General features: G+C 42.3%; 1 protein-coding gene across 2 annotated transcripts in view; it reads left to right on the top strand.

Moving 5' to 3' along the window:
- Window positions 1-15,352, top strand: part of ngef.S (neuronal guanine nucleotide exchange factor S homeolog) — a 73,809-nt gene that overhangs the window by 41,119 nt on the left and 17,338 nt on the right. For both annotated transcript variants that reach the window (XM_018265843.2, XM_041564983.1), the window contains 2 exons: window positions 8,138-8,280; window positions 12,579-12,853. In XM_018265843.2, the coding sequence (XP_018121332.1) occupies window positions 8,138-8,280; window positions 12,579-12,853 (418 nt within the window). The remainder of the gene's footprint in view (window positions 1-8,137; window positions 8,281-12,578; window positions 12,854-15,352) is intronic.

Below are 15,352 nucleotides of genomic sequence, written 5' to 3'. Positions count from 1 at the left end.
AATGTTTTAAAAGACAAGGAAACCCATTATTTTACATTTGCAGTATATAAGAATGTACCCTGAATTAGATTCGTAGCTCGTTTTCTAGAAATACTGCTCATCTCTTCAATTTTCTATGTGTCTGCTCCGTCCTGGCCGCCATCTTTGCCTTTTATTTCCAGCGTCATCATCAAGGAGGACTTCTCTGTACTGATTATTCCCCCCTCCCCGTGCTGACCCTTGCTATACTCATGGTAGACCAAATGCGCTCCTGAAAAAGATTTTGTGCACATGCACCTATTGGAAAATATATCTACTGCACATGCTCACAGTTTTGATCTTCTCCATGCAGTTTTTCTTAATTGGTTTTACGATAGGTGCGGATTTGGTACATGTAAATGAATGTAAATGAAGTTGAGTGAATTAAGAGCACCAATAGAGAGGATTACGGTGTGCCTTAACATGGACTAGATTTTACATTTACACTTTCCTTGTCCTTTAAGCTGCCCGCCTTCTCTACTACCTTTCCTAGGTATTTAATTGCCATGGAGGCCCACAGTCCAATCTTGGTTAGTATTTGAAAGTAAGTATGCAGGATCTTGACTATGAAGATTTTCATTCATCCAGGTCTTATTTAATGAACTCACCTTTGAATTCCCATGTGTAATATGAAACAGAGGACTTATTATTTGTTGGTTGTGTTGACGTTTCTATTATTATTCAATATGTGGTTCATTGCATTTTCGCAGACTTTATACAGCAATAGTTTTGGTTTCCTTGTGCCAGTTTATCAGTCGAATCTTCACTACTGTTGCCCTCCTGATGCGGGCCTAACTGCATCAATATCGCCCATCTGAAATTTTAATTGCTTTTAGCTCTCTAAGTTGTATCCGTGTTTGGAAAGAAAAATTTTTTTCTGTAACCTTATATACATATCTAAGTATTGCCTTTAATCTTTACCTTTCTGTGAATCATGGGTTGGAGATTTCCTATGGATACATGGGGAATGACCTTCTTCCTTTCTATTGGCTGAATTCCTACTACTGCATATTTATGTTCACTTCCATGAGATTTAAGAGCTAATTACCTCATTATCATATGTTTGATTATACCCTTCTAAACTGCATTTCCCTGCAAATGGAAATGTATGGTGGAGATGAGTAGTGACTTATTATTAGCCTCTTATTAACCCATTTCCATATACTTCAGGCACATACAGTATATTAAAATGCATTATGTATGGCCACTCTAGGTTTTTTTTATACTCCTGGGCCTTTTTACAAGCCCATGGATCTCTTTTGCTATGTGTCCACAGTTGGAGCTGTGTATCATCATTTTTATCCATGCTGCCAGATGTGTCAATAGCCTCAGGGAACATAGATACTGTCTGATCATTTTCCCATGTATATATATTCCTGATTGACTATTGACCGAGGCCACACAACAGCCTAGGGTTTCTTTCTACTCACCTGGATTGCAACCATTCATTGTGTCCTTCCATCCATGATCATACCTTTTCTTGCCCAAATGTTCATCAGTGCTTATCAGTCTTCCCTTCAACCCATCTATCCAGCTTATGGTGTGAATAATTTATAGCTTCCCTTGCTGTTTGTATGTGTTACAAGTAATTATTCGGCTGAATGTGTCACTTATTTTGGCAGTGTTACTTTATCCGTGTCTAGCAGAATTTGTCAGAATGTTTGTAGTTGTGCTAGTTGGAGCTGAGTAGCTGTGTTAATGCCACAGGCAAAACATGTCACTTATTGCTTATAAATAGTCACTGCTTTTTATTTTCTTAATTTTGGCATGCAGGATTGATGTAAGTTGCTGTGCACAGGCCACCATGCCATCATTTTTATCATATTCCTTTCCCTGCCCATAATGCAGCAGTATTCAAACTTCTTTTGCCCTGACCTTAGTGCTTTTCATGGTGAATACCTGGGCATTGTACATTTAAAATGACTGTTATATACAGCTCCATACAATGACTGTGCGAAAGAAGCTGTAGCATGAAAAGCTGCAAAGCAATTGCTTGCCCTTTTATAGAGACTCTTATCACATTTACAGAGCTGTCTCCAAAAACGTGCACATTGAATAACACGATGTAAAGTTGTGGGTGGTGCGAGAGCCGTCATGACATGGCAATTGGTTGATTACTATGTCAATCAAGGGAGATCCTGCCCGGTTTTTCATATTTGGAAAGACAGACTGTCTTGACCCAGGCAGCCCTACTGAAAACCGGGATGGACAGATGGCAACCTTACTAGGGCGCAAAGCTGGGGGGCACACCAGGCATGTACCTTCTCTGGCTCATACCCCTTGTCTGGTCCCCTCACGCCGCTATGGCCTGCATGTGAGTCCTTTTTGCTCACACGCATGTGTAGGCCTATTTGGCACTGCGACTGGCCTGGTTGCCTAGGGTGCCTGGCCTGGTGCTGGCTCAGTGTGCAAATGGCTAAACAGTTATTAGGATTTCAGTTTGTTTTTCCTCTACTGCCTCTACTTTTCCCGCGTCGCACTGGTCTGCTCTTTAAAATTTCTTTGCCGTTTATTTGTGGCCCTAAGCGGCAAACTAGGTTAAAGCCTAATTCTGACCCAAATAGTCAAAAGCAGAATAGCACGCATACGATGTGCATAATAAAGTGTATTTGGTGTTATTATCAGAGGGGAATTGCAGATTAACATCCAGTTATTTAAACTCCATGGAAAGAACTAAGAACAATGACAAAGATTTGGATTATTCCATTTTTGTTGCTGCAATGATATTTAATACAGGAAAAGGCTTGATTGCAGGGAATGTTTTCACACGATTTATGTAACATCACCCAGTAAATGGGGCATGGACAGCCAAAATATAATCTGGTAATTCTTTGTACTTTAAGATTGTGATGGTTATGTCCTCATTTAACTCCTTAGCTTCCAGGGCAGCTATTTCAAAACTTACATTTTTGGGGAAAGATGTGGCCCTTGAAATCCTGCTTTGCTGCCCTCACCTACTAATGATGAGAGTTGCAGTTTTGCAATACTTTAATGCATAAAAAGTCAGCTCTGTTTCTATTATTTTTTATATTTTTAATGCCACAGCCCAGTATTAGTGACATGGTTCTGTACAAACACTGGGAAGGTGGAAGTTTTCCCACACACAAACACACACTAACAGGCAAAAAAGGTGTTAAACCGCACTATTTTTAGTAGAGTTTTTCATATAATTTTGCAGCCAAAATAACTTCTTCCAGAAAGGGGCATAGACTGTGAAACTGCTTTGATCTGTTCTTTCTCGGCACTGCCACATCAACTGCATTTTGTACATTTGAAAATCTTATTTGACTTTTCTGGTTTATATTTCCCAAGAGCCTGGCAGTATGGGCACAACCCCAGCATTCAGCCAGAGACTCCATTTATCGCTCTCTGGATCAATAAAACATGAAAGCACCCCTTGGATGCCATACTGTGTGCCACTGCAATAATAAAACCTGTTTCTACATTGCTGTCATTTTGCCCTTTCACTGTCTGCGTCAGGGTTTGGTTTCTGTTTCACACTATAAAAATCATAACGGGAAGCACAGAGAGCAAAGGAAGAAGGCTTCCCTCTGATCACATTTAATAAATTTTGCAATTTGTGGATTGTTATAGCCAATGCTGCACCAAAGTCTGTGTTTCACTGCAGTTGAAGTTCCATAGCCAAAGGATCACTAGAGGGCTGTCATTGAAACTATTGTTTAACAACTACTGAAGTGCCACTAGTTGCCTTTTATGGCAACTGTAGTGCCACAGCTGAGGTCTGCAACTGTAGTTCTGCAACCACTGGCGAACCACCCATGGGCTGTAGCTACAACTGTAGTGCCTCAACTGTTCCACTTGTGGGCTGTCATTGCAACTGTAGTGCCACAATCAAAGGTACACCCAGGGGTGCTTCGCCAATGAGGCAAGTTGAGGCTGTCGCCTCAGGCAGCAGCGCCCCAGTAGGTACAGTCAGTATTATAACAGAAAGCAGGACAAATCCAAATTCATAAAGTCAGTATTATAATAGAAAGCAGGACAAATCCAAGGCAGTAGCTATGACTGCAAAGTGCTTTTATTGGGGAAAAATGCTGGTAGAGCATTTTTCCCCAATAAAAGCACTTTGCAGTCATAGCTACTGCCTTGGATTTGTCCTGCTTTCTATTATAATACTGACTTTATGAATTTGGATGTGGACACAGGACACCTTGCAGGAGAATCCACCTACATATACTAAAGGTGAGCTACAGCCTATTTATAATTGATTTACCGGCGCCCCATTAGGTACTAGGGGCAGCAAAAATGCTGCTCCTGGTACTTTAAGAGCGAATTTCCGGGGGAGGGGGGGGGCAGCAGCAACTGCTGCTGACTCAGGCGGCGCCCCTGGGTACACCACTCGTGGGCTGTCATTGTAACTGTAGTGCCACAGCTATTCCACTTGTGGGCTGTCATTGCAACTGTAGTGCCACACTTGTGCCACCTCCATTTGATAAACTACTAGAAGGTTGCTTGTACATTTCCCAAGGCTAAGCTTTAAAAAAGCAGCTACTGATGTCTTTGTACATAGAGTCCCAAGCAGTCTCTCACATGGCCAAGCCCAGATTTCCTACACTGGCACCTCTAGTCCGCGCAGACCTAGTGCCCGCCCACCTTCACGCTTGTAAATCCCCTTGCGCACAAGCGCACTTATATTTCTGGTCAGGTGATCATCTGTTGCTTAAGAACTGATTTGGGGGCTATAGTTTTCCTTTAAGTGAACTTTTAGTATGTTATAGAATGCCCTATTCCTATTCCTGCAATTCGTTTTCATAATTAATTTTTGGTCATTTTTATTCCTCGTGTCGCTTTCCAGCTTTCAAATTGGGATCACTGACACCGGCAGCCAAACTCTTTTGCTCTGTGAGGCTAAATTGTATTTTTATTGTTACTTTTTATTACTTCTTTTTCTACTTATTCCTCTCCTATTCATCCATATGTTAGGCTAAATAAGACCCAAGATAACTGCTGAAATACCAAACTGGAGAACTGCTGAAAAAAAAGCTAAATAATTTAAAAACCAAAAAAAAGACCAATTGCAAAGTGTCTCAGAATATTAATATCTACCCCATAGTAAAAGTTAAGGTAAACAACCCCTGTAAGGATCTAGTTGTTCAGCCCAAGGGCCAGATGACTGGCGTCTGTGCGTCTGGGTGGTGGCAGACTGGAAGGTTAGTCGCCCAACCACAAATCTTCTCTACTGCGGGCGACTAATCAACCCCCGAAATGCTTTCTGAAAATCGCTTCGGAAGTCGCCCAAAGTTTCCTCGAGAGTCAACTTGGGGCAACTTCAGAAAACAAAGAGCTATGTATGCCATCCCGCGGGCGAATTGCATTCTTGCCGGTGGGAAGGCATTTGGAGAAATTAGTCGCCCAGCAGTAGAGAAGATTTGTCGGTGGCCGATTAATTTTCCCCGTCTGCCACCACCCTTATGTGGCCAGACTGCATAAGTTCTGATTGGCTACATGATTGGATCGAACCTGCATTAAACATCCTATGGTGAAAGTCTTTAATCCCCTGTGGGTTAAAGAAAAACATTAGGATTCCATGGAGGAAATACACTATAGTCACCAAAACGAAGGTCAGCTTCATGAGACTGAGCAAAGCTGTAACCAGGGTCGGACTGGCCTGGCGAGACACTGGGAAAAAACCCTGTGAGCCCCGCCAGGCCAGACCCCATCTCTCCTAATCTCCTGGCCCTACAAAAAAAAACATTTGCACTGCGCAGCTCCTTTTGCGCATGCGTGGCCGCACAGTAGGGGGTCCCGGAGGCGGGCCCTGGACAGGAGTCCCGGTGGGCCCCGGGCCCCCTTTCCGACCGTGGCTGTAACTATGCAGAGTTAATGCTGTTATTTAGTAGAAGCAGTGCATAAGCACCCCGTGTGCCAGTCACTCCCTTATGATTAATACATTGTGCTGATGGTGTGAGTCACATTGCATGTCAGTAGCTCACAGAGATGTCAGTATCTGTTTTACAAGAAAATGTCATGTTCATCAGCTCCATCAGGGAGAATGGGAAGGTAGGGGTTTGAGATGTGCCTGTGGCATAAGACGCTTTTATAGACTGTGAGCCTCTGAATTCTTTTGTCCATATTCTGCATTGCTTCTGCTCCACTGCATTCAAAGGTGCACCTGTATATTACAGGTTCATTTATGATAACACAACATTTAATATCAGCACAGAATTGCACAGGCAATATGGCAAAGTTACCGAAATTGTCTTTTCCATGTGACAAGCTGGTTGCCTGTACACGTAATTTTGGGGGAAATTAGCAATGGTAGGCAGGTAAGCAGAGGATCAGGAGCATAAATAAAGGGACACAGTGTCTTCAGGCAAAAACACAGATTTATTCAGGAAAACACTTAAAGTCAGTGCCATACAGGAACAGATCATTAGCATTTTAAAAGCACTCAAGACTTTTCCTCACAGTGGGGTTCTCACATACAGGTTGACTTCCACACTCTGGAAGATTCAGGCTTCTCACTGAGCCCCTTTTACTTTCCTATCCTGGGATATCAGCTCACCAGCTTCAGGCCTGGCTCACCTTCTGGCAGCACTTCCATCACTTTAGACTCAATCTCAATCACCTGGTCACGTCTCCCTCTGCTCCTTGCAGTGGCAGGCAGCACCCCCAGTCAGTGGTGTAACTAGATATTACTGGGCCCCACATAGGGTTGCCACCATTTCGCCCCGTGGTATCCGGGCAGGGGGCGGGGCTGTGATGTGGCGGGATGGTGATGTGGTGGGGGCATGACATCAGGGGTGGGGCTATGAAACGGAGATTGGCGGGTTGTCATGTCAATTATAGGAAATTCTAATGTGGAAAACAGTCAGTTTAAACCTGGGCAGCCCTTCAAAACCTGGGCAGGTGGCAACCCTTGCCCCACAGCAAATAATTTCTCAGATCTCCAAAATGTCTAAAGGCTGACCTGTTTTACCAATATTTATTGAAATTGTATATGAATTAGGGCCTCATGTGGCTCCTATACCTGCTGGACCCCCCTGCAGGCACAGGGTCTGCTTCCTCTGTAGTTAAGCCCCTGCCCCAGCCCTTCTGCCCGTTTCTAACAAAGACAAGTAACCGTCCTGTTCTGTGCCCTGCTCTGAGACCTTCCTAAGGACTCTTACACACGGGCGGTTTTTCCTGCGCTTCCCTGCATTGCACTTTATTCCGTTCAGCCGCAGGGGAGCGCTGGAGTTGATGCACTCAATTAATGTGAAGGGAGCTGTACCCACACAGACGCATGTAAGCGACAAACGCAGGTGGGACGCAGCATGTTGCATTTCACCTGTGTTCGGCGCATACATGCGTCTGTGTGAGTACAGCCCCCTTCACATTAATTGACTGTGTCTATCTCCTGTGGCTGAACGGAAGAAATGGCAACGTAGGGGAGCGCAGGAAAAAATGCTCATGTGTAAGAGCCCTAACACTTAACTACAATTAAATACTTTTCCACAGGACAGCCTTCCTGTCTAAAGTGAGCTCTAAGATTCAAACTGGACCACTGGAATGGATTGCCTGTTCCTTCCCGAACACTATAGTTTCCGGGGCCAGCCAGCAAAATCATTTAAACAGAAAAAACATTCTCTGTTTCTAGACACATCTCCCTTGCAGCTTCCAACTCCTACGAGGCATTAGGGTCCCCTGCACTTTACACCAGCTCAATCCCTCAAGAAGGGAGTAAATCTAGGGTTCCCCTGCTGCCTTGAATAAAAAAGTACTCCTACTTACACCAATGTAATAGCATGCAATGCATTACCGATGCTGCACACCTTGGCAAGGCCACACTAAGGCCACATAATGACACATACAGGTCAAGCTGCATCAAGCTCAGTGTCAAGGCAATTTCCAGACTGCAACTGAAAAAGCCTGTGCCAGGGTCGCCGACCAAGCCAAACAAAATCGCAGTCTGTGACGGTTCAGATTTCTTGTTTTCCTTTTATGATTACGTTTGAAATATAAAATGTTTCATAAATTTTCCTAAACTGCAACATTTAAAAAAAAATACCAATTGCAAATTGTCTAAGGATGCCGCTGTCTACATCATTCTAAAAGTGATCTATTCCTATTCGTTAAACTGATTGCTGTTATCTTACATCTTTATTCTCTTCTCTTACAGGGAATATTTGCCTAGTGAAGACACAAGCAATCCCCATGAAGACAGTTCATCCCCTTCCGAGTGCGCCACTTCCAATTCCGAGGCACCACCAACTATCTACCCCTTGCCGTCAGATTCTTTTAAAACCATTATAGACCACATAGGTAAGTGCTGAGACATTATAATATAGGGTTAGAGAGGAAGGGCACCCTGACTATGTGGAAAATTTGGAAACTCCATATGAGAAAGGAAATATGTAATTATGGAACATCCCTCATGATATTGTTGCTCAAACGATGTCTATTGTTCAACATAATGTCTCACAGGCAGTGGCATAACTATACTGAGACTGAATTGGCAGCATGTTGGCTGTGTATTGAGGCCTCCAAAACATTGGCTAGTCCTGTTGGCAAAAGCAGTGTCGGACTGGGATGCCAGGGGCCCACCAGAAAACTTTAGACCGTGGGCCCATTTTTCAAACTATTATTCCATGTTTTACCATAAAGAAATGGAATGACAATGAAATAGGCCAAATGGCTACAAGCAAAAGGGCCCACTGACACCTGGGCCCACCGGGAGTTTTCCTGGTATCCCAGTGGGCCAGTCCCACACTGGGCAAAGGAACGTATTGGTGCATTGATCAGCCCCATCTGGGCCAGTGTATGGGTGGCCAAATAGAATATAGATCTGATCTGTCTGTGACCTCTTTAGAGCCATGGACAACACAATTGTGATAGTAGGATGAGGCAAGGGAGGATTTAGACAAATTACTAATACACCTTTTAGAATTCCATATGGTTTAATTTGGTTTAAAAATGGGTTTCTTTAAACAGACTTGTGGAATTTTCATCTCCAATAAGATGCAGCCCTGCATACTGCTCTCTGTATCACCTTGGGAGTTTAGTGTTATGCTCACAGCCGGAGAAAACATCAGTGTTATACAGGGCAACCTCAGACCCATCAGACAATCTCATGTTAAAGGAGAACTAAAGCTTAACTAAAGAAGTAGGCTAGAAATGTTTTATTGTGTTTTGGGCTTCTGTACCAGCCCAAGGCAACCACAGCCCTTTAGTAGTAAAGATCTGTGTCTCCAAAGATGCCCCAGTAGCTCCCCATCTTCTTTTCTGCTGATTCATTGCACATGCTCTGTGCTACTGCCACTTACTGAGCTTAGGGACCCACTCACAATACACAGTACACATAGAATATAAATGTCACAATATAAGTCTGATTAGTAATTAATACAGATAATTACTACATGGCAGCACAGAAACCAGTGTAACTAGCATCAGAATTTAATAATCAGCCCTGTAGCATCAGCTTATATTACAACAACCTAATTTTCTGCTGGATAATTAGTGACGAGCCCTAAGCTTAGCTTCTCAACAGCTGCTCAGAGCCCACTGAGCATGTGAGTGTCACAGACACTTTCCAAGATGGTGACCCACTGTGACAAGTTTGAAGTCCTGGATCATTGCTGCTATTGACAAGCTGAAACTTTAGGCTGGTGCAATAAGTTCAGTATATAAAATATGGAATATATCCATATTCATTATTATCCAACATTAAAGGGGTTGTTCACCTTCGAAACATTTTTTTCAGTTTACCGGTATCAATTTTCAGGACCGATATCGGCAGCTTTAATCTGCCCGTGTATGGCCACCTTAAGGTCTGACCAAACTAGAATCCTTGATTGGACCTTATTCATTATTAAAAAAACACAATTTAATCTGATCGTGGACAAACATGAAAAAATCTAGCAAAAAATCTGAATCGTACGATTTTTTTGGATCCAGAATTTTTTTTGGATTTTTGCCCGAAAAGTCCAAAATAGTCAGATTTTTGGGCTAATCCCAGCGGAGAACACAGAAACTTTCAAATAGGATAGGGACCTTTCCTATTGATTTATATACAACCTCGGGAGGTCTGAGATGCTGGATTTTCAGATTCATACTGGCTACTGGCTATTTTTCCACCCTTGGGGGGTATATTAAATCTCCAAAAATGTGATGTCTTTTTTTCTACTTAAAATTCAGATTTTATATTTAAAAAATGTTTTTTTTTGAGTTTTTGGCATTCAGACTTTAATAAATAACCCCCTAACAGTCTAACAACAGGCACATCCAAAAACTCAGCAGTGATGTTTCAGCTTTGCTATTAATGCCCCACTGAACCAAAAGAGACAAAATGTTCCATCTGTTGTGTTGTTTGTGTGTATTTGTGAGCCTGGACGAGTGAATGTACACTCAGCAGGGCGACCAAAGGAAAATGAGCAGATTTTGACTAGATTAAGCTTTATAAAGCTTTAAAAAAAACCCTGGTTGCATCGTTGTATCAATGCATTGGGATGCAATCCTCCTTTCATACTGCATAACTGAGACTGGCCTATTGTACCAAACAAAAGTGTGCCACAAGTGTAAAGTAGTGTGCGTGTGTGTTGGTTTTATACAAAACCTATACTGGCTCACTAATATAGTGGACTCTTCATATTGTACTGGCTCATCATTAAGGTGAGGCATAGTGTAATTTACTGGGCTGCTGTAACTATACTCATAATACTTGGTTCAATATGGCTGCCCCCATGGCTACACAGCAGCTTGTATATATAAGCTATAGTTGTGTTTCTGAAGCAAACACACCAGTTTTACCAGTACAGGGCAACAGTACACATATTGTCATTCCTTTATAACACTTGCATTTTTTGGTGTTACTGTTCCTTTAAAGGAGTTGTTCGCCTTTAAGTTAATTTTTAGTATGATGTAGAGAGTGATATTCTGAGACAATTTGCAATTGGCTTTCATTTTTTATTATTTAAGGTTTTTGAGTTATTTCGCTTTTTATTCATTTATTGCATTATAAACAAATTAACCTAGCAACCATGCATTGATTGGAATAAGAGACTGGAATAGGAGAGAAACTTACTAAAAAGATGAGCAATAAAAAGTAGCAGTAATAAGTGTGTAGTCTTACAGAGCATTTGTTCTTAGATGGGGTCAGCGACGCCCATCTGAAAGCTGGAAAGAGTCATAAGAAAAAGGCAAATAATTATAAAACTATAGAAAATAAACAATGAAAAACAATGGAAAAGTCGCTTAGAATTGGCCTTTCTATTACATACTAAAAGTTTACTTTAAGGGGAACCACCCCTTAATGGAAGGCTGAGTATATGTCTCCTTAATGTACTGAGCTGTTTGTATTGTATTAGTTCATCACAAAAGGATACTGGGTTCAGGGCTTTTTAATATATGAAGTAAATCATTTCTTAAGTAAGAGAAAATGTGGCTTTTTTTCATTTCAAAAAATCTTTTTGTCTAAAATTCATTATTCGTTTACTGGAACCAAAAATTGGAAAATTCTTTTTTATGTTGCTCTTTGCTACATTTCTTACCCATTATGTCTGTGATAGAACAGTAAAATCAGACTTCCTCCCTTTAAACCAGCAATTAGAATTGTACTGAGAATTAATAATATTATTATCATTATTTATAGAACATTTATAGAACATTAGAAGAGAGTGGAAGAAGTATGCTGTGCCTATGAACGTTTGCTTTGTAGCTAGTGATGGGCGAATAAATTCACCTGTCACGAATTCACTGTGAATTTCCGCATTTCACCACAGGTGAATAAACTGGCAATCTCCCGCAAAATGTCAAAAACATTTTGTACACGCCCGAAAAGTCACTTGCGTCAAAATTTCCAAAATTGACACAATCGACTTTTGGGACGTGCGTCCAAAATTGGACATGGGTGTCAATTTTGATTTTCACTATTTTTCCGCAAATTTTTCACCGTTTCGCAAATTTTGCGGGAAATTCTCGCCTTTTCCGGCAAAACGGGAGAAATTCGCCCATCACCGTTTGTAGCCAGTGTGAACTAGGCCTAAGATTAGGGTTGCCACCTTTTCTGTAAAAAAATACCGGCCTTCCTATATATTTATCTTTTTTCCCTATCAATAAAATTGGGATCAACCATCATTTCAAATTCAAGATTCTGGAGAAAATGGTGTTATATACAGTACATGTGTGATGCAGTATTAGGACAGAGACACACGCAATTTGGGGAGATTAGTCGCCCGGCAACAATTTTCCTCTTCTTCTTCTTCCCCTGCCTCCCCTGCATTCCCGCCAGCTAGAATGAAAATTGCTGACGGGATGGCACTCGGAGCATTTTGTTTTCTGAAGTCGCCCAAAGTTGCCTCACAAGGATACTTCGGGATTTCGGAAAATGAAGCGCTCCGAGTGCCATCCCACCAGCAATTTACATTGTAGTCGGCGGGAAAGCAGGGGAGGCAGTTCGGGAAGATTAGTCGCCCAAAGAAGAGGAGATTTGTCGCTGGGCAAGTAATCTCCCCGAACTGCCCTTATAGTCCTGCATGCATTTTCGGATAAAATTGTCAGTGCTATAGATCAACAGTATCTGATTTACCCACAGTCATGTTCCTTTATTTGTTTTTCCCCTGGAGAGTTCCTTTACCAGGAGTACAGAGATAAATCCACACAGCATGAGATTCAGACTCGAAGGCTACAAGATAATTATGTCCAATCTGCTGAGACCTCTGACAACTCTCAAAAAACACCTTTGGGCTCCCCTCCACCCATCGAGAATCAAAGGGCAAACTATACGCTCAGCCGATTAGAGAGCTCCTCTTCTGGATTTAACTTGTGGCAGGACCTCCCGGATGTCAGGAAAAGTGGAGTGCTGAGTCTGTTGCAGCCTCAAGAAGTTAAACTCCAGGAGGTAAGGGGGTCGCTGGATGGGACATGGGTGCCCCTGCAGGGTATGTTTACTACTGTTATACCCAAAGGACTTTGCAATCAAAAGTTGACATTATCACTGGTCTCCAGTCTTTAAGAGGGATATAAATGAGCTGGAGAGAGTGCAGAGACTAAGTGCAACTAAATTGGTTAGAGGGATGGAAGACTTAAATTATGAGGGTAGACTGTCAAGGTTGGGGTTGTTTTCTCTGGAAAAAAGGCGCTTGCGAGGGGACATGATTACACTTTACAAGTACATTAGAGGCCATTATAGACAAATAGCAGGGGACCTTTTTACCCATAAAGTGGATCACCGTACCAGAGGCCTCCTCTTTAGACTAGAAGAAAAGAACTTTCATTTGAAGCAACGTAGGGGGTTCTTCACAGTGAGGACAGTGAGGTTGTGGAATGCACTGCCGGGTGATGTTGTGATGCTGATTCAGTTAATGCCTTTAAGAATGGCTTGGATGATTTTTTAGACAGACATAATATCAAAGGCTATTGTGATACTAAACTCTATAGCTAGTATAGATATGGGTATATAGAATTTAATTAAAAGTAGGGAGGGGTGTGTGTATGGATGCTGGGTTTTCATTTGGAGGGGTTGAACTTGATGGACTTTGTCTTTTTTCAACCCAATTTAACTATGTAACTGGGAATTAAAATGATTGTATATCAAAAAATTTTCATTCCCAGTGATCATGTCAACTTCTGATTGCAAAGTCCTTTGGGTATAACAGTAGTAATACCCAAAGTACCTTTCATTAAAGGAAACTTGCTTCCACAGCCGCACTTTCACATGTATTTGATTGATGGTGCTATGTCTATCCCAATTACTGTTGCAACAAGTGCGTCTTAAATAAACAGTAGCATCAAAAAATTGTTTTAAAGTAATAAAAATATAATGCAGTGTTGCCCTGCACTGGTAAAACTGGTGTGTTTGCTTCAGAAACTCTACTAAACAACCTGGCAACTAATGATTAAAATTGCATTTGCCACTCTGGACTTATGGTCGTAACTGACCCTTATCATGAAGCTACTCTTTATCTGCTTATTTAAAGGTAAAGGAAAGTCATCCTGCACTTGGGGGTGCCAAATGTTAGGAGCCCCCAAGTGATTGTATTGACTTACCTGAAACCCCGGCCCGGTGCTCCTATCAGCAGAAAACTGCACTGGCCCGGGGTTCCAGCGGGCACCACGGAACGATCCTCTTCTGGCTTCTTCTTTCTTCAAATTTCCCAGGGCAAACACATGCACAGTTGAACAAAATAGCCGACTTTTTAGTTAAAGTTTGGCTTTTCATTCTACTTCGCATATGCAGCCATGTGAAGAAAGCAGAAGACGAAAGAGAAACGCTCGGTGGTGCTCACTGGTATAACCCCGGCCGGTGCAGTTTTCTGGTTTCAGGTAAGTATATACAATCACTTGGGGGTGCCTAACATTTGCCACCCACAAGTGCAGGATGACGTTCCTTTACCTTTAAAGGGATACAGTCATGGGAAAAAAATTATTTTTCAAAATGAATCAGTTAATAGTGCTGCTCCAGCAGAATTCTGCACTGAAATCCATTTCTCAAAAGAGCAAACAGAATTTTTTATATTCAATTTTGAAATCTGACATGGGGCTAGACATATTGTCAATTTCCCAGCTGCCCCAAGTCATGTGACTTGTGCTCTGATAAACTTCAATCACTCTTTACTGCTGTACTGCAAGTTGGAGTGATATCACCCCCCTCCCCCCCCAGCAGCCAAACAAAAGAACAATGGGAAGGTAGCCAGATAGCAGCTCCCTTAAGGTGGCCATACATGGGCCGATAAAAGCTGCCGGCAGACCGAGTCGGCAGCTTATGGGCCCGTGTATGGGGGCCCCCGACAGGCTTCCCCGATCGAGATCTGGCCGAAAGTCTGCCAGATCTCGATCGGATGGGATTAAAAATCCCGTCGGATCGCGGCCGCATCTGTTCGTTGATGCGGTCCATCGGTCCGACCGCCTGTTTGCGCTCGCTAGGATCCGATCGTTGGGCCCTAGGGCCCACGATCGGATCAGCCCAATATTGCCCACCTCAAGGTGGGCATATCGGAGGGAGATCCGCTCGTTTGGCAACATCGCCAAACAAGCGGATCTATCCATGTATGGCCACCTTAACACAAGATAACAACTGCCTGGTAGATCTAAGAACAACACTCAATAGTAAAAACCCATGTCCCACTGAGACACATTCAGTTACATTGAGAAGGAAAAACAGCAGCCTGCCAGAAAGCATTTCTCTCCTAAAGTGCAGGCACAAGTCACATGACTGGGGGCAGCTGGGAAATTGACAAAATGTCTAGCCCCATGTCAGATTTCAAAATTGAATATAAAAAAATCTGTTTGCTTTTTTGAGAAATGGATTTCAGTGCAGAATTCTGCTGGAGTAGCACTATTAACTGATTCATTTTGAAAAAATATTCAAATTTAAACCACTTGTTGAATTGTATTATGC

Source organism: Xenopus laevis, chromosome 5S, assembly GCF_017654675.1.
Source record: "Xenopus laevis strain J_2021 chromosome 5S, Xenopus_laevis_v10.1, whole genome shotgun sequence".
Taxonomy (NCBI): domain Eukaryota; kingdom Metazoa; phylum Chordata; class Amphibia; order Anura; family Pipidae; genus Xenopus; species Xenopus laevis.
The sequence above is the reverse complement of the archived record's forward strand: the minus strand, read 5'-3'. Positions and strand labels throughout refer to the sequence as shown.